General features: G+C 44.9%; 1 protein-coding gene across 9 annotated transcripts in view; it reads left to right on the top strand.

The window, feature by feature from the left end:
* DIP2C (disco interacting protein 2 homolog C) overlaps nt 1–19,029 on the top strand; it is a 483,513-nt gene that overhangs the window by 273,257 nt on the left and 191,227 nt on the right. For all 9 annotated transcript variants that reach the window (XM_067542679.1, XM_067542671.1, XM_067542674.1 and 6 more), the window contains one exon: nt 9,608–9,718. In XM_067542679.1, coding sequence (XP_067398780.1) covers nt 9,608–9,718 — 111 coding nt within the window. The remainder of the gene's footprint in view (nt 1–9,607; nt 9,719–19,029) is intronic.

The following is a 19,029-nucleotide window of genomic DNA, read 5'->3' on the forward strand; positions in this document are numbered from 1 at the left end:
CCGATGTGGGATGGGGAGCCCACATCACTCGCGACCTGGGCACCCCAGGGCTATGGTCACCTGAGGAGAGAGCTCTGCACATCAACGTACGCGAGCTCAGAGCAGTCCGGTTGGCCTGCAAGGCCTTCCTCAGATTCCTGAGGGGCAGGGTTGTCCACGTCCTCATGGACAATACGGTGACCATGTTTTATGTGAACAGGCAGGGGGGAGCACGCTCCTCGGCTCTTTGCCAGGAGGCTATCCGACTCTGGGACTTTGTAGTGAGGCACGATTTTCATTTATCGGCCTCTCACCTCCCCGGGGTGAGGAACACCGCCACGACTGGTCACTGCACCAGGATATAGTGACTTCAGTTTTCCAAGAGTGGGGTGTTCCCCATCTAGACCTGTTCGCGTCGGCCTGGAACAGGAAATGCCCGAGGTTTTGCTCGCTTCGGGGTCGCGAACTGGGCTCCCTGTCCGACGCGTTCCTTATAGACTGGATGGGAGGCCTGATGTATGCATTTCCCCCCATCCCGCTCCTGCCCCAAGTCCTTCTCAGAATCAAGAGGGACAGAGCGGACATCATTCTGATCGCCTCAGCGTGGCTGAGACAGCATTGGTACAGCATGCTGCTCGACCTCTCTATGACCGAGCCGATTCCGCTACCCAGGCACTCCGACTTGCTCTCCCAGGACCAGGGGCACCTGCTGCACCCAGACCTGGACTCCTGCCACCTGACGGCATGGAGACTCTGTGGCTGACGGAGGGAGAGAGAGCATGCTCCTTGCAGGTCCAACAGGTTCTGCTGGGTAGCAGGAAATCGTCCACACAGGTTACGTACAGGGTCAAATGGAGGCGGTTTTCCTGTTGGGCGGAGTCTAGAGGTATACCACCAAGTTTTTCGCCTATACAGGCGATCTTGGAATACCTGCTGCACCTTAAGCTTCAGGGCCTAGCTCAGGCTTCCCTGAAGGTGCACCTGGCAGCCATCTCGGCCTTCCACCAGCCGATGGAGGGGTGGTCCCTGTTTTCCCACCCCATGTCAGTTAGGTTCCTTAAGGGGGTGGAGAGGACCTTCCCGCAGGTCCGGGACCCGGTGCCGCCCTGGGATCTCAACCTGGTCCTTACCATGTTGATGAAACACCCCTTCGAGCCCATGGCCACATGCTCCCTCCTCCTCCTGTCTTGGAAGGTAGCCTTCCTGGTGGCCATTACATCGGCTATGAGGGTCTCCGAGATAAGAGCTTTGACCTCGGAGCCCCCCCTACACGGTTTTCTATAAGGATAAGTTCCGGTTGAGGCCCCACCCAGCTTTCCTGCCTAAGGTGGTGTCTCAGTTCCATTGTAATCAAGATATCTTCCTCCCCGTGTTTTTCCCTAAACCACATGGTTCGGAGGAGGAGTGGAGGTGGCATTCGTTTGATGTCAGACGAGCCTTGGCCTACTACATCGAGCGGACCAGGCCCTTCCGGAAGTCATCGCAGCTGTTTGTAGCAGTGGCTGAACGGATGAAAGGCTCACCGGTCTCCACCCAGCGAATGTCCAACTGGATTACCGCCTGCATCAGAGCCTGCTACGAGCAGGCGGGGGTGCCCCTTCCAGGTACTGTGAAGGCGCACTCTACCAGAGCCCAGGCCTAATCCGCGGCCTTCCTGGAGCAAGTGCCCCTGCAGGACATCTGCAGAGCAGCGACCTGGTCGTCGGTCCACACCTTCACATTGCACTACGCCATCGTGGAGCAGGTAAGAGAAGATGCGGGTTTCAGCAGAGCCATGCTGACAAGAGCAGGTCACCGATAACTCCTACCCATCCCAGGTGTTGTGGGATCTTCTGCCATACGCGGTGCCACCAGAAGAGGGGATGGACTGCTGAGATCATGTGCTGAATCCAGGGAGATTACAGAAGAGAATGGCTCAGGTGTCTCACCATGACTTCGGGGAGCTCCTGTCCCATATGGCATCCCTGATGGGAGGATAGGATGTTGGGGCAAGGTATGGCTAATTAATCACCTACATTGGAATGCATATGAGCAATCACTCGAAGATAGAAAACAAGGTTACTTATCAGTAACTGTTGTTCTTCGAGATGTGTTGCTCATATCCATTCCAAACCCACCCCCCGTCCCCACTGTCGGAGTCGGCAGAAAGAAGGGACTGGGGGCCCGCGGGGCCAGCAGCGCCCTTTATACCGCGACATGAGCGCGGCACTCCAGGGGGCTCCTGGGCAGGCCCTGTGGGGCTTGCTAGGGAAAAAGTTCCGGGAATCTGTGCACGGGGCGTGCACACACCTATATTGGAATGGACATGAGCAACACATCTCGAAGAACAACAGTTACTGGTAAGTAACCTTGTTTTTACTTAGTATAGTTAGGTTAAGTACCCCGCTTATCGGGTTGTTAGCCCCCCCTTCTAACCCGGGATGGGGTATGCCTGGTTTTAAGCCCTGTGGGTCCTGCTTGAAGCCTCTGCCAAGGGATGACCCGCACTTGGCCTGTCTGAGGTGCCTCAGGGAGTCTCATTTAAAAGAGAAGTACAAGATCTGCAGAGGTTTCAAGCCTAGGACCCAAAAGGAACACAGCCAACACTAAAAGTTCCTGCTAATGGAGGCCACCCTTTGACCTGCAGAGCAGAGAGCAGGCTCCTCGGTGTTGGTGAGGAGTGCCCCTGCCTTTATGAAGGAGCCAACGTCAAGAAAGAAAATGGCACTGAAGGAGCCTTGGCACCAGCAGGCATCCCTGGCATCGAAGAGCCCGGCATGATGTGAGAAGCAGCACCGCTCCCATTACCTGGGGCCGCAGAAGAGGAGCACTTTCCTTATTTGATAAACTGAGGCTAGCAATTGAAAATCATAGCACATTTCTTGTATTGTTAAATCAGAACAGGAGAACAATGTTTCCCTAAAACATTTGGGGGCATTTTCTGTCTGGTAAAGAGGTGGGAATAGGAGGGGAAGAGTTGTAATGGGATCTAGTGGATTAGACATCAGCCTGGAGCACTTGACTTAAATAGGAGTTGAGAGTGTTACATCTTGCTTTTTTAGGCTTTAAATGACATCCCAAAGGTTACTTTGCAAGTTAGTATGTTGTAAAGTATGGGCCAGGATATTTATGGGTGCTGGAATCTGGAAATATAAAGAATGTAAGAATTAAACCAGGCTCGTTCCCCTATTTTACAGAGTCAGCAACTGAGTCTTGGCAAAACTAAGCAACTTGCCCAAGAGATTTTGTGAATCAGCTTGGTAGCTAGGAGACCAGGGTTCCAGTCCTCCCTTCCATGTTGATTTAGACCATGACCTTATGCTAGTCACTTAATCTCTGGGTCTCTGTCTTCCCCACTTGTAAAATGGGGATGGTGACCTTGATCTTTCCTCTCATGGCTTCTACTCAAGGAGTGGTTCTGACTACTAACAGCTGAATGATTTCTTATTAAATGAGAGTTTGTTTCAGCATAATTTTCTGAAGATTATTTTGATTAGCTCAATCCATCAATTCTATGTATGATAATGTGTGGCCAGCTGAGAGTGTGCTAGGAACCCACCCAGAAGGAAAAATAACTAAATTACCTGCATCCCATGTAATCTGTGCTTTTGCCCAATTTATTTTCATCATGTTGCCAGGAAATTTGTTTATTCACAGCACAGACAGAAGGTGTTGTTAACAATTAAGCTTTCAGGCTAACAGTTTGAACATGGGTGGTCCATTCTCTCTTAATCAAATGCTGTGTCTCCACTAAACTATTTTTCATATTTTCCTGTCATCGCTATAACCAATGGTAGTTCTATTTGTGACAACAACAGAGTAGCCCAGCCACTAGTGTTTTAATTATTGTGTCTAATTAATCTCTGAAACAAAGTGATTATAATGGCAACAACCACTCCTTCCGTAGATTTACAACTAGAACACTGGAGCTCCATCAGTATAGAAGGGCAGGAAATTTAAGAAAAAGTCTACCATAGAGAAACCTAGGAAATAGTTTCTCATATAAGAGCCGCCCCTCCCCCCCAGTTCTGTATGTGGATGTAGTTTTCTGTTTAAATTAAAGGGAACATCTCCTTACTTGTGTTATTGAATTTAATTTTTTTACAACAAAAGCATTGAAAGTGTCTTAGGAGCTCAAATCCCAAGTGAGTTTCAGTGGGAATTGCATTCCCAACTCACTTAGGTGCTTTTGAAAATCCTACTGTAAGTGTCATGGTTCTCATTTTAGGAATGAGGCTGAGGCTAAGTCTGCACTACAAGCTGGGTGTGTGATTCTCCTGCTCATGTACACATACTTATGCTATCTCATCCAGCTAGCACAAGCATTAACAGTGTAGCTGCAGTAGCACTGATAGCGGCACCAGAGGCACACCTGAGCCGAAGCACGGTTGAGCCATGCTGAATACAAACCAATGGGTTTATACTTGACATGCTGCCATTACCCATTCTTCTACGGCTACACCACTATTTAAATTCGCTTTAGCTTGATGAGAGCTAGAGCGATTATTGTGCACACGAGCAGGGGAATCTCTCTTATACTCTAGATATGGCCAAAGGCACAGAAAGGCAAAGTGACTTGCTGGTGAATCTTAATTTTTGGCCTATATCAACTTGATGGTTTATTGAATCAGGTTTGATTTCTGAGGCGTATGAGAATCACCTAGACATGCCACCATTTCTACAATTTATACCAAATTGATGATTGATCTTCTTTTACTATGTTAATTGAGAACCCATTTGCAGAATCCAATCTTATCTGTGAGCTGGAATAAATATGGAAGGTAACCTAGTCCAGTTCATGTTTTATCAGGAGTATTGCATCTCCTATGCTTACAAAGAGTATAGTGGCCGAAGTATCTCTTGCATACTGCTTGTCGGTGAATATACATGAATGGAACCAGTTCTTAATTCATATTTAACATGGGCTGCCATAGTTTCCAATGAAGTCACTATTTAGTTATATGATAGCAATAGTGAAATATAGTGGCGTGTAACAAATATAATTATGGTGGCATGAAATTTAACACATATATACATGTACAGTGCATTCATTGATCAGCTTTGATTTAAAAAAAAAGCAACAATCACTGAAGAGAAGTTCTGTAAAGAGATTGATCTAATAGTAAATAATATTTTTAAACTGTGTTCTGAGCACCACTTGTCATTCCCCACTACTGTCCCTGAAGTGGAGAGAAGTCAGTCACTTGAAAGCAAGTCAGTCACTGGTGCTAATTTCATTCACCTTTTTTAAAATGTGCACTAAAATCTGTCAGAATTAGTGGAAATAAAGTCCCTTTTCCAGTCACAGGACAAGTACAGCATGTTGCAGATTACAGATAGTTTACCACAGACCTGGATTTCATGGTAGTTAATATTCTAAGGAGTCTGCTCCTGCTTCTCATTCAAAAGTGTCAGTGTGTAGATGCTTAATATCCTGAACTCTGTGTTACATTATACAGAGCAAGTGATGCTATTTTACATAGTAACTAACATATCCTGTTAAGTGTTTTGATATTAATTTGCCTCTGGTTACAATGTTTAGGGAAAAATGGGGAGTAATCGATCAAGCAGACTTCATAGATTATTGTAATAGTCTGGCGGAGGATAAAATCTTTTGCAGTTTTTTCTAATTTGATGTAGTCCTCTTTGAAACTGAACTGGATCAAAGCACTGTAACGCACGTCAGCAGGGTCCAGATGGATGATTAGTCCGCAGCAGATGATTGCAGGTTAGATTCACATCCCATCTTGCTGTGAACTAAATGTTTATGTAGATAAGCCCAAAGTGACGTGAACAGAACACTTTTGCGTGATCAATTGTTATTCTTGCCATGCACTGCTGTAGTGACACCAGTCATTGAGTGCTCTCAGGGTCCTGCTCACCACAGACAGCAGCAAAGCTGAAAGCGCAGAAACACCAGGCAGTCATGTGCCCAAAGAAGAATGGGAGGAGTGGGCCATAGTATGACTGGTAGTGTGGTTCTCTGGTCTACTGTGACGAAATGGAGATATTCTTGGGGTTTTCTCTGAATGCTGTATGTGTACCTCAGTTTCCCCCCATATGTTACTCATGTGTTTCGGTGATGCGACCCGGGTGTGTGATCATTGCAGAGACCACTAGAGGGAGGATGGGTCTTCCCCAGCCACACATACGCAGACCTAGCCAGGACCCCCTGCCCTGACCCAACCAGTTGCAACAGGTTATGACAGGTGAAGACCAGGGAGCGTGGCCACCTATCCTGGGAAGGAAACAAAGGACTGGGGAGGAGCTAGAGGATGGGTCTGGGGGTGGCTGGGTGGAAGAGGCAGTGGCCCGTGGGGGGGGGCCAAGGGGAGTAGGACCTCTGAGCATGGCTCCAAGTTTTCACAGTTGGTGGCTGCTATAACCTCTGATTAAGCTGCTAGCAAAGTCCTACGCTGTGATCCAGAGATCTAATAAACCCTTCTGACTTCCACACTGACTGTGAATCGCTTCTGACTGCAAGGCAGGGTGCCTGGCCCTTTGGGCATGGAGGAATTCCCTGGGACCCATCCAGGAGGGGAGAAGGTCCTACAGGGGGAGTTCCAGGTGGAGCAGGGGGCTGACCCTCTGAGGCTAGATCTAGGAGTTGGCTGCACTGGTATGTGGAGACCCAGGGGGGCAGACTCTGCAGCACCAGAATCCTGGCTGGCTGTGTCAAGAGGGGACCCCAAGCATGATTCCTGTGGGACTCTGTCACATCTACCTACTCTCCTTTCCTGAAAAGACCCGTTAACCAAGTGGGGAGCAGAAAAACAGATCACTATTTCTGAAATGCCATGAGATTCAGGACAAGTTATTTAAAGAGTGCTTTGTTTAGTTAATTTTAAAAATAGATGCATATCCCATTACACTCCTGTGCACCTAGGAGATTTTAGAGTTTAACTGTGAAGCTCAAAGAATTATTTATATGCAGAAGGATCTCTTGTGGAACATGTAATCCAAGCCCACTGTATGAGGATAGGATTTAATTATTCCTAAGCAATTCCCAATAATGGAATATTCAGTCTAGTCTTAAATATTGCTATCTTTAGACTAGAGGATATACCTCTTCCCCTAGCAGCTTGTTCCACTCTGTGCCAGTTTGTAGTTGAAGGTTTCCTAGTATTGAATTTAATTTTTTTCTGCTCCATCTAAACCCCATTACTTGTTCTTTTCTGTTAACTAAACATAATTAATCCCTTTTTTCATTATAATCACCCATTTACATTTTTATAGCTGGGCCTAACATTTCTTTTTCTTTCCTTAGCAAGTCACCAAATCGAGAGCAAATCTTACTTTTCATCAAATTTTCTAAAAAATTTAATTCAATAATCCTGTTTCAATTTGTGCTTCAATATATGCTTTAAGTGTTTTCCCTAACTATCCATTTTGGCTTTCTAATGTTGTGGTAATAAAATGTTTTTTGGAAAAACTTACTTTTACTGAAAAAACACAATTGATTTGGTCTACATGCAACAGCGGTATCTATGTTGTAGAGTGTTCCATCAGTGGATCAGTGCTCCAATATGCCCTAGCAAACTAGTGGTACTGGGGAAACAGAAACATGGGCTCTTTCCTGTCTTCTTTACAATTTATGCGAGGTCAGGAAGGTTTGCTTCTGCTTGTTTCCTTACATTAGGAATTCGGGTTGCCTGCCCTGGAAGACTCCAGTGACGAGAGAGCTAGTGAAATGACATCAGAGAGTAGTATGAAAGCTGAGCAATTAAAGGGAAAGGTTTTAGCCAGTTCATTTATTTAATCTCAATGACCAATAACATTCTGGATAAAAGAAGTCTTTGTTAGAGAGTCAGCACCCTCACCTTTTCAGCTCACATGAGCTGTCATATTAAGCATGCTCTGAGACTTCGAACAGGTTCTCCGGCAAAACCAGGGAAAACAACAGTTGACTTTGTTGGTATTTCTGATTGTTAAAATATAACAACAGTGTTTTGACATGTCCATTTCTACCTCACAAAGAAACAATAAAATGTACAATCCCAACTTTTTAAAAAATGGACATATCACTTTGAAGGAGAGTGCCTTCAAACCCAACTAGAGCAGTTGAATCACATCTAGAATTTGGAGCTGATATTTAGATTTTTATTTGTCAAAGTACTTGGAAATTCTTGTCACCCAGAAATAAGTAGATTTTTGCCCACTTTCCTTCCTCTACCAAAGAAGGAGCATTCAACAGTGAAACTCTGGGAGCTAAAAAAAAAATACACTACAAACAAAAAATTATGAACCTTTTTACAGCAGATGTCTCTTTACCTTGACCCCTAATTTTTACTTCTAAGGCCACACAAAGTTAGGTCCTGATTTGTGAGCAGTTACGTTCCTTTCCATTGTTTTCCTCAGGCAGAAAAGAGAGATTAAGCAGTTTAGTTTGTTTATCAAACCTCCAATTATTTGTTACTCTAATTCTACTTGTCTTTTTGGGGGGGCCTAGCTCTCTAGGCTTAAACAGAGCTAAGCAAAATACAATACTTACTTTGATTGTTTACACACATTACTCCTATAGTAACAAACTATGTCAATGGTCTGTTTTTGCAACTAAGTATTGTTGACTATAGAGTTTATCATCCACCTGTAACCAACTTCCCCACCCATACCCCAATCTTCTTAATAGTACTGTGTAATCTACCAATTTGTGGTTATTTGATTATTCCTGCCTGTGTAACGCATTTTACTTTTGTCTGTTGATTTAAGCCCTTTTTCAGTTTAAAGATTGCAATGTTTGTAACACCTAACTTTGTATCATTTACAGATGGAATTAGTATGTTTTCCTTACTATTTACCACGTCGTTTGCACAATATTAGGTCTGGGACTTTTTTGATCCTTCCTTCATTTGACATGGAACCACTAAGAAGATTGGTCTTCATGTGCAACTTACATTGTCAGAGAGTAGTATAGATTTGTTGTGCAGTTCTGTACTTTCCATGAAGGAAGTGAAAAAGAATCTCTAGCTTCTTGAACAACTTACTTAACAAGGCTGCTGTGGTTCTATCAGCTGCATGCGAGCCAGCCTTCAAGAAAACACTTTCTCTCTTGAAAGTGGCTCCGGAAAAAAGGGATGAGCATTTGAAGCCTAAACAAAAGGTACAGGGCCAGAAATGCTGAGACATTGCAGATAGCTTTGTCAGGACAGCAATCTGTTTCCACTGTTTTCAAAAGAAAGGTTTTCAGCAAAATGACTTACTTATTCAGATCTGTACCATGCAGTCATTTTTGATTTCCTGGTCCTCAGTAGCTACAAAATCACTTTGCTTTGGATTTATTTTTAACTAATTGCCAGGATAGCTTCAAGACCCAGTCCCATGGCTTCCTACACATTCATATCCCACCCGCCCACCCACAAACACAGAGCCTCCTGAATACTATTTCTACAGGAGCCAGTTGTGATTGAGAAATAAATCATCCCCCTTTGGTGTTAGGTGTTTGTAGAATGTATGCTTCTTCGGGCATTGACTGTCTTGGTCATCACCATTCACAAAACTAGGCCAGAACAGCTGATCAAATACTACTAGTGTTTTTACCAATAGAAATTAAATGGTTTAACATTCAGTTTGATTTTTTTGTGTGCTCAAATCTGCATTGGCAACAATCTTCTGTAATCCAATCTGAATTATTTGTTTTTCATTAATGCAGGGGTGGATCAGGCATTGCCACAAGAACGTCGAACTCCTGTTACCCCTTCCTCTTCCTCTCGATATCACCGCCGCAGGTCATCAGGGTCACGGGATGAACGCTATAGATCAGGCAAGTAGAAATGAAGAACGTCAAGGTGGAGAGAGAGTCCTTCCAGTTCAACTGTTTGCTTTGAGACAGTCTAGTTGAACTCTTCTTCCAGTTGCCACAATTGGGAAATATTCATTGTGGGCATGAAGTGAAATTCTACCATACTAATTCTAATTTGCAAACACCGTAAGAGAACACTTAATTAGAAATAAAGGGGTTGGGCATATTAATGTACCCTACTTGGAAAACACTGACAAGGAACAGATTCTAACACGCTAAGTACATTGTAGCGCTGACCAAAAAGTTAACCTCTGGTTTCTAAATTAGAGGGGCCCAATTCTCTTCACTCACTTTTGTATAAATCACAAGTCAAGGAGGTGACTGGTCTGTAAGTGAGAGGAGAATGAGGTCCTGTATCTCCTTGAAGATATAACTGTGTATAGTACACAGCAACTGGACAAGGCTTAGCTTTGCTACAGTTACTCTTGCAGCAGTGCAAAGGAAACTCCCTTTCTGTTTCTCCCACCAGTGCCTCAAAGAGAACCTGGGAAATTAACCAAGTAGTCCTGCACTTCCCTCCCCTCACCGGCTGCTGCAGGGCCTATTTATTGCTACATCAAGATTTCCGCAGCCAACTTCTCCCAACCTGTGCCTGCCTGCACAGCCCAGAGTTTGATGAGCTGGGAGTGGGAGGGAGAATTGCCCCCTTTTCACTACTGCCACCTAGGGGAAACCCACATCTCCAAACCACCGATGACAGCCAGAGGCCACAGGACAGCCTGCCCTGGCACTAGCACTCTAGCTGCCAGACATGGGAGCCTCCATGAGATGCTCTGAGCAGGGAGTATTGTGGGTCATAGATTCCAAGGTCAGACAGGATGTGATTATCTAATCTGTCCTTCTCTGTAAGGTCATAGATCTGGGCCAGGACTAATGGATTTGGAGGATGGGGAAGAATGGAGTAAGGAATTGTTGGATGATGTTTGAGGAGAAGGGTGCATTTTAACAGTCAGTCTAATATAGCTGACGAAGTTGGGAACTTGTAGGGAGTTCCTTGTTCAAAGGTTTGCAGCATGTCACTGTTTCATTGCATTAGGCAAAGTGCCTGCCAGTTCCATTTCAAGGAAGGTGAAACAATAAATATTACACAAAGAGAGGTAATTTGTATCCAGGCTATTTAGAGAAATTTAAGTTTAAAAAAACCCCTCAGGTCACTTGCAGTGGTTTCTGTCAATTTTTATTTAAATAATGGTCATGTTTTCCACTTTCTAGTTCTTTGGCATTTGACCTGCAAGAAGTTTCTACAGCATTCAGCTAGGAATTGGCTGATTTCTCTCCAGATTGTTTTTTAATTCATAAAAGTATTGTCCAATCAGGGGTGTCCATGTGTTGGCCCCGTGTGGCGCGCTCAGTGTTCTACATGGTCGTTCTCAAGAATGACTGCGTGAAGAAAACGTATTCTTGACAATAGGCTCCTCGAGCTGCCCCCTGCAGTGTGTAAACTGAAGTGTTTAAATCAGCCCCCTCACTAGGAGGAGCAAGCACAATCTCCTTCTGCCTTCAGTGCAGCAGCAGGATCCCAGCTACCAGGTCATAGCCAGGAGTGCTTTTAGCAGCCGGTGGCCCTTCCTTTCTTTAGCTGGTCTGCAGCTCTCTCACTGGCTGCCTGCTCTATCACAAGGGAAGGAAAAGAGAGTCTGGCTACTCCATCGTCTGCTTCCCTGTTAGGCTCTGGGAGCCCAAGAAAGAACAGGATTGGAGCCTAATTGGCTCATCCTGAGCTTGGGGGAGTGCCTTACAAAGGATCGCTCCCCTCCTCTTCCCATACAGCTACTGAGGGCAGTCCAGCAGAGGGGTAAAGAAGGTGAAGCTGAGAACCAACAACCAGCTATGGCTCTTTGAATCTCTACTCCAGCTCCAATCCAGGTTAGAGCAGACTGGGAGCTGCTTGAATTTGTGTCAGCTGGCTGTCATCTCCCAAGGCATCATACACCATCCGGGGACAGCCAGAAATCAGGGCACTCCAGCCACTTCCCCTACCTGTCCTCAAGTCATCTGCTGTTTCAGGGGCTGTAGGGAAGGATATATCAGAGCCAGCCAACCCACATCAGACTGGGAGATTCCACAGCAGTAGGGGTCTTGCAGGTATTTTCCAGCTCCATTGCACCATGTCAGTGGAGTGAAAAGAGCAGAACAGGAGAGAAAACCTGTCCCAAAATATTGACTGTGACTTCTTGACCTCTTTGAAATATGTTCAGTCCTTAGGCTGAAAAGCACTGGTCTAGTTCAGTGTGCAGTCTCTTCACAGAAAATTGTATAGGAAAAATACGACTCCAGCCATTGATTGTTCTCCATTCTCTCCTGCATAAGGGCAAAGATAACACAAATACATTTGCTATTCACTTTCCTAAGCATTCTACAGGAGGCCAGTTTTCTCTTTTTTTATTTTGGCTCATCTTGTTATCTGGAGGTGAGTTCTGATAATTTCCCCTATCATAAGGCTTCCACGTTGTGAAGATGGCATTGGTGAGAGGAATGAATGTGGACTGCACAGCAAAAACTGTGCTCACTATTAATGAAATAGTCTGGTTCAGTAAAGTCAGGATCATGCTACTGCAGTTTTGATTTCCCCTCACTGATTTGAGAAAGATCTTCAAAGCCTATACCTGAAAGCCTGACAATAATATGTAAGTTTATGGCAGGGCTCAACATTTTGGCAATGAGCGCTCTAGTGTGTGATTCTTCAGCAAAACAAGCCACAAAGCTCTCCTGCAAATCCACTTGGGGATCCCTTTGTGCACATAATATCTCAAAGCAAAAATAAGAAGCTATCTGCAATTTAAGTTCAGTTTTCAGTTTAGTTTTTGAAGAATTTTGCTTTGGTAATATATGTTCTTCTCTGAGTGCTTGCTCATGTCGGTTCCATTGTAGGTACGTGCGTGCCCCCTTGCGCAGTTACCGGAATTTTTTACCCCCTAGCAGTACCCATGGGGCCGGCTTTGGCGCCCCCTGGAGCCCTGCGCACATCACCGCCGGTCCTACTTCCCCTCAGTTCCTTCTTTCCGTCACTGACAGTTACTGGAACTGCATTCGTTGCTTACTCAATCTGCAAGTGCCTCTGAGCGTTTAGTTTTAAGTGTTCTTAAGTAGTTGTTAAGTCGAAGTAGTTAATGTATTTTAGATAAGTAGCTGTAAATAGTTAGTAGTTAAGGTTAGTCCCATTAGGGACCTCCACCTGGCAGCAGGGCATGCCGCGATCTCCAGACTTCAAGCCCTGTAAGTCTTGCAGCAAGCCCTTCCCACTTAGCGACCCCCACACAGTTGTCTGAAGTGCCTGGGGGAATCACATAGGAAGGACAAGTGCTGTATCTTCAAGGCGTTCAGGCCAAGGACATAGAAGGAGCGGGAAATTCATCTGACGGCCCTACTGATGGAGGCCTCCTTAAGACCAATCTCAGAGCCATCCCACTCCCTCTCGGTGCTGAGCACCGCGTTGGTGCAGAGCGCCCCTCCGGCACCGGAACTTCCATGGCGCACTGATCTTCTGCCTCATTGACAAAGAGAAAGCAGAAGAAACAGCGCTCGAAACAGTGCTCCCCCGCGCCTAAGAAGACTAAGGAAGCGGGGTCGAGCACAGGACCTTCACACCATCAGGTTGAGCAGACTCCGCAGGAGCAGAGCTCGCCACCTAGAGCCCTCAGCCCTCCAAGGGAGCCTCTTCGAACTCCAGGGAGTGGAACTGCCTCCGGAGACCCAGCGTGTCTACCCCCAAGCCAGGTCACTGAGGAGACGGTCTCTGTCCAGGCACCAATCTCCAAGGGTGCATTCCCAGTCACCGGACAGATTGCCGGAGAGGAAACGCTGTCAGCGGGGGTATTCAGTGGCGTCATCTCGGCACCGATCTACGACCATAGACTCAGCTGGGCGGTGCCGATCTCAATGGAGGTCCAGCAGATGATCGCCACCAGGGAGTCGACACCGGTCATGTTCCCCAGCACTGTCGAGTTCACTCGTGCATTCACGGCGCAGAACCCAGTTGCCGGCACCCGGATGCTCCCCCAGGGATGATCGGCACCATCGTCTGTCTTCGGCACCAAGGCACTCGCCTGTGGCATGGCATCATTCCTGCTCTTCTTCCCGACAGAGGGCTTCTCCAGCACCCAGAGGTCTCGGTCTGGTGACCAGGCAGCACTGGTTCACGATGCTCCTGGAATTGTCCATTGCTCCCCCTCTGGAGTTGCCTTGTTGGCACAACCTGCTTTCCCAGGCTCACAGGTTTACCGTTCGAGCCTTTGGCTACCTGCCCCCTTTTGCTGCTGTCATGGAAGGTAGCCTTCCTCATTGCCATCACCTCGGATAGGAGAGTATCTGAGATTAGGGCACTTACCTCAGAGCCGCCTTTCACAGTTCTTTATAGGGACACAGTCCAGCTGAGGCCCCACCTGGCCTTTTTGCCCAAAGTGGTGTCACAGTTCCATGGCAGCCAGGACATCTTCCTGCCAGTATTCTTCCTGCAGCTGCATGCTTCAGAGGAAGAATGGAAGTGGCACATGCTGGACATGCGCAGAGCCCTGGCCTTTTACATTGACAGGATGAAGCCAGTCCATAAGTCCACGCAGCTGTTTGTGACGGTGACCAAGAGGATGAAGGGCTTACCTGTCTCTTCGCAGCAGATCTCCTCATGGATAATCTCCTGCTACAAGCAGGCAAAGGTTCCCTTTCCGGGAAGTGTCACAGTGCACTCTGCTAGAGCGCAGGCCTCTTCTTTGGTGTTCCTAGCGCAAGTGCCCATTCAGTATATATGCAAAGCCGCTACAAGGTCATCGGTGCACACCTTTACGTCCCACTACGTCATCAGTCAGCAGGCAAGGGACGACACCAGCTTCGGCAGGGTAGTGCTGCAGTCAGTTCATCTGTGAACTCTGAACCCGCCTCCAAGGTACTGCTGCTGAGTCACCTACAATGGAATCAACATGAGCAAGCACTCGAAGAAGAAAAGACGGTTATTCACCTTGTAACTGTTGTTCTTTGAGATGTGTTGCTCATGTCCATGCCATGATCTGCCCCCCCATCCTCGCTGTCGGAGTTGATGGCAAGAAGGAACTCGGGGGAAGTAGGGTCAGCGGCACCCTATGTACTGCGGCATGTGTGCGGGGCTCCAGGGGGCGCCAAAGCCAGCCCTACAGGTATTGCTAATGGGAAAAAAATTCTGGTAACTGTGCACGGGGGCGCGCATACACCTACAATGGAATGGACGTGAGCAACACATCTCGAAGAACAACTGTTACAAGAGTAACCATCTTATGTTCCTACCTTCCTGAATCACACACAGTTGCCCTTCTTTCAGCTTGGAATCAATTAGGTTAAAAGCCCATTTCAGTCTCAAATGGTTTAATAAAGAATAGTCTCCTTTTCATCGGTCTTTTTACTATAGGTTACAAAATTATAAGCAAAACTCCAACATGTGATTCACATTTGCTTAACTTCAGATTTTGTTAAATTAAAAGATTTTGTTTGGTTTATTGAAGTGCTTAATACTTCAGCATCTCAGCTCTGATGGTATTGCAGTTATTAAATCTAGCTGTTACCCAACTTCCATTGCTGGTTATCATATTTGGCACATCTTCTTGGACCAGGCCCAGAACAAAATAAGAGTGCAGTCTTTATCCAATAAGTAATTCACTTCCAGGAAAACATTTTCCTTCCTCAGTTTTTGCACAATTTATTCCAATTAGCATCTTAATACAAAGTATCTACCCCAATTCATGATCAAAGTTTTGCTCTGCCAAATCTCTGTAAGATTTTTGAAATTGGAGGCCTAGCATCCTGAGAATCATCCTTCTTTGTCTTTGCTTTCCATGTAAATTTAAGTGTCTGTCAGGCAAAGATTGTTTAATTAGCTCTTTGCAGACTCAACATCATCTCTCTCTTCTATTGGCACCCTTACTATGTTCTATTTCCATAGTAAACACTGTACCTTGATATTTTAAATCCCTGCTTATTTTCTTACTTCAATCATATTTCTTTTATCTCATTAGTGTTGTTAAAGATTTTTTGCACTGCTATAATTGGAAAACCTTTTTGAAAGATTTCCAGGTTGTAGATAAAAATTGTAGATAAAAATTGGCTTTTCACTGGCATTTTTCTAAACATTGCCCGTAGATTTTGGGTTGCACAGACAGTTTGGTGTTAGACTAGCCACATTTCAGGCTACTCTTTAAACTAGAGATAGGTCCACTCCCAACACTTAGTCTTCCAGGAGTTTCAGAATCTGAACACAGATTCAAATTTTCCTCATTGGCCTGTTTGCCTACAATGAGCCATCCTGAAACTCTTAAATAGAACAACCTGAACCTCAGCATTCAGATACTGTAGGTCTTAAGATTCTTCAGATGTCTAAAGAAATATTTAAGCAATATTTTAAATATTAAGCAATATTTTAAATTAGTGCAATAACATGCTATATTATCCATTTTAAAAATACAAATTATCCCAGTTAGCCCTTTGGAATTATAGCTTAAGGTTCATGGACAATAATTAATTCATAAATATCTTTGATTTATTCCTGCCAAGACTAAAAAGTCTCCTGTTATTTATTGAACCAGGAAAAGTGTTCAGAAAGTTCTGCCAAATATGGACCTTTGCAACAGTTTTACCTCATATAATTTTAGCAGCTGCTGTTTCACAGTAAGCTGGAGATTACTTCTTTATACCATTTGAAAATTGGGTTTCTAAGCTGATTTCAGAAGGTACCAATCCATGGGTATTGCTGTATCATTTCAAGATAGTGACTACTAGAATAAATAGAAATCAGGAAGGATAAAAAGCAATAAGGTAATCAGAACTGAATGATTTTTCTGGTCTGATCATGAAGTCTTGGAAACAAATGTATTAACCTACTAAAAGACTGGGATTCACAGTGAGATGCTGGCTCTTCGAAGAAGGCCACTGTGAGCCTGTGTACAGTAGGGAAGGTTGTTGGGTTTTTTAAAGAGTCCCACTGCAATGAATATTAGTTCAGTTCTACCAGTGTTCACAATGTTGAGAACTCCATATCAAATGGGTGACAGGCCACCACCATACACATCTAACACTTCTCAGAACAAGTCTATGTCAAGATGCTTCAAATGGTGGTGGCAGACTCTGACCTGTATATACACTGAAGTTGAAGCCGTGTTTCAAATGGTTTCCCACCATTTTTAAGGATACATCTAGACTTCAAGCTGGGGGTATGATTCCCATCTTGAGGAGCTAGTGTGCTAAAAAGAGAGCGTAGTGTGGGAGTACAAGCGCGTCATGAGTATGTGTCCATCCAAGACCATAGGTACATGTAGATATACCCTACGTGTCTCTAGTGTAGGGAAGGCCTATGTTCTGCTGCCACAGACTGGCTGTAATAGAGAATAGCAACATCAGCTATTGTGGCAATCCAGCACAAAATACCCCACAGGTCAGCTGGTCAGATTTCCTTTATCAGAGGATTTTTATTTGGCCATAGAAAAAACAAATAAAACATACCAAATATTCCCCCAACTCAGGGTTTCTCACCTAGATACAAAGCCCAGCATTAACGGAATAGCCTTCTTAGAGGGAGTCTCTTTTCTAGGAAGCTGCTTTTCTGGCCCCTCCATGAAGCATGTGTTAGAGTTGCTATTAACTCCTCATTTGCCAAGAACTGGGGAGGTCTCTGTCACAATCAGCAAAAACACTAAGTTCCAACTTCAGCTGTGGACAGGATCTCATGTATGAGATTACACAGCCACATACATTGCTACATTATCATGTATTAGTTTTAAAATTGCCCCACATTGGTGCACAAGAATCTAATCTGTCCTCTAAAAATAAACTAATTCTTCTGGCTCTTGTGGCTGCCAAGAACCTGAAAAAAATTGAAGTCTGCATTGTGGTGATGTCTGCAGACAATATTAGCTCAGAGAAGTGTGAGTTGCTCCCATTCACCTCAAGTGGATGATCACACTGCAGACCGACAATTTCAACGCCAATGTTAACTACCTCAAAAATTAAGGAAATATGTTTAGCCGTTGCTGGCAGATGTGAGGGTTAGGATTGAGAGGGGCTGCTAGCTTCTGTGAAGGATGGCTCGGTGGGGAGCAGGGAATTCAATTTGCCTTACACCCTTAATTGCAGCCCCAAAGAGGGAGAGAAAAAAGAGGATACATTTCCTTGCCGGGGCAGGCCAGCAAAGGCTCCCAGATCGATGTGAGACTCCTGTTTTGTTTCTGACCCAAACTGCAGAGCTGTGGAGTAGTAACCAAAGTGTTCTAGGCCCCCTCACTAGGCTAGGGTTCATCTTAGGTGGGGTCTGTATGGTTACAGTCTTCTAGGACTTTAATCAGAGAGACCCTATTGAAAGTGTAGTCTCACAACCCACTCATGGCTAGAGAGGGTAAAAACAGCCTGAATTTTCACTGCATATTTGATTTTCAACTACATTTTTTTTTAACTAAAACTTTCCTTGAAAAAATGTAAACTGAAAGTCTTCAAGGGAAGCTTTTTGACCAGTCTCTATCCATTGCCATAGAGCTATGTCTAGAGTGGCAGTAGGGGGTAGTGTACTCTAGAGAGTTGCTCTAGCCATGCTTTTGTAGCCCACAGGCTGGTTAGGATCCAGAATAAATAAAAATAATGATATATTTTTTAAATCAAACAATTTTTTTTTGTTGGAATCCATTTTTTTTATTTAAATTTTAAACAGACCTGGCCTAGAGTGCAGCTCCCCTGCACAGTTGCTGGAGGAGCACTTAGCTCCAGTGGTATCTGTACATGAGGAAGGTACTCTAAGGAGATACGAGCTGCTTGTGCAGCCTGCACGGTAGCTTCTCCAGGCACCTTGGGTTGGATTTCCCTCTATCCTAGTATATCCCTGTGTTTTAGATTCTAATGCTGTTCACACTGAAGAATATTGAGATTGGATTGAGTGCAACTGCCCTGCTGAATGGCAGAGAGAACACAAAGCTGTTGGACTGGAAACCCTATCATCACAATGAGCTTTTGTGTGAAATAATTTATCAAATGTATATTTGTGGCTGTGTTTATCCACTGATATTTGTGCTGATTAAGAGAGGGTAGTAAATAATATGTTTCTACCACTCACTATAGCCAAATGCACAAAATCAAGAGGTGCTAGGAAGTTGTCTGCATTTCTTTTCAGGAGGGGAGGGAAGAGGGTTATCATTTATGTAAATGAGCTAACGTGTACTAATCAAATGTAGAAATTAAGGCATTGGAATTCAAGTGTCTAAAATCTCTACATTTCCCAGAGAGAGGCCTCTATGGCCTTGACAAATATGCTAGTACCAAAACTTGGAGGC

Source organism: Emydura macquarii, unplaced genomic scaffold, assembly GCF_026122565.2.
Source record: "Emydura macquarii macquarii isolate MOO-44397 ecotype Brisbane River unplaced genomic scaffold, CSIRO-AGI_Emac_v2 contig_719, whole genome shotgun sequence".
In the NCBI taxonomy this organism is placed as follows: domain Eukaryota; kingdom Metazoa; phylum Chordata; order Testudines; family Chelidae; genus Emydura; species Emydura macquarii.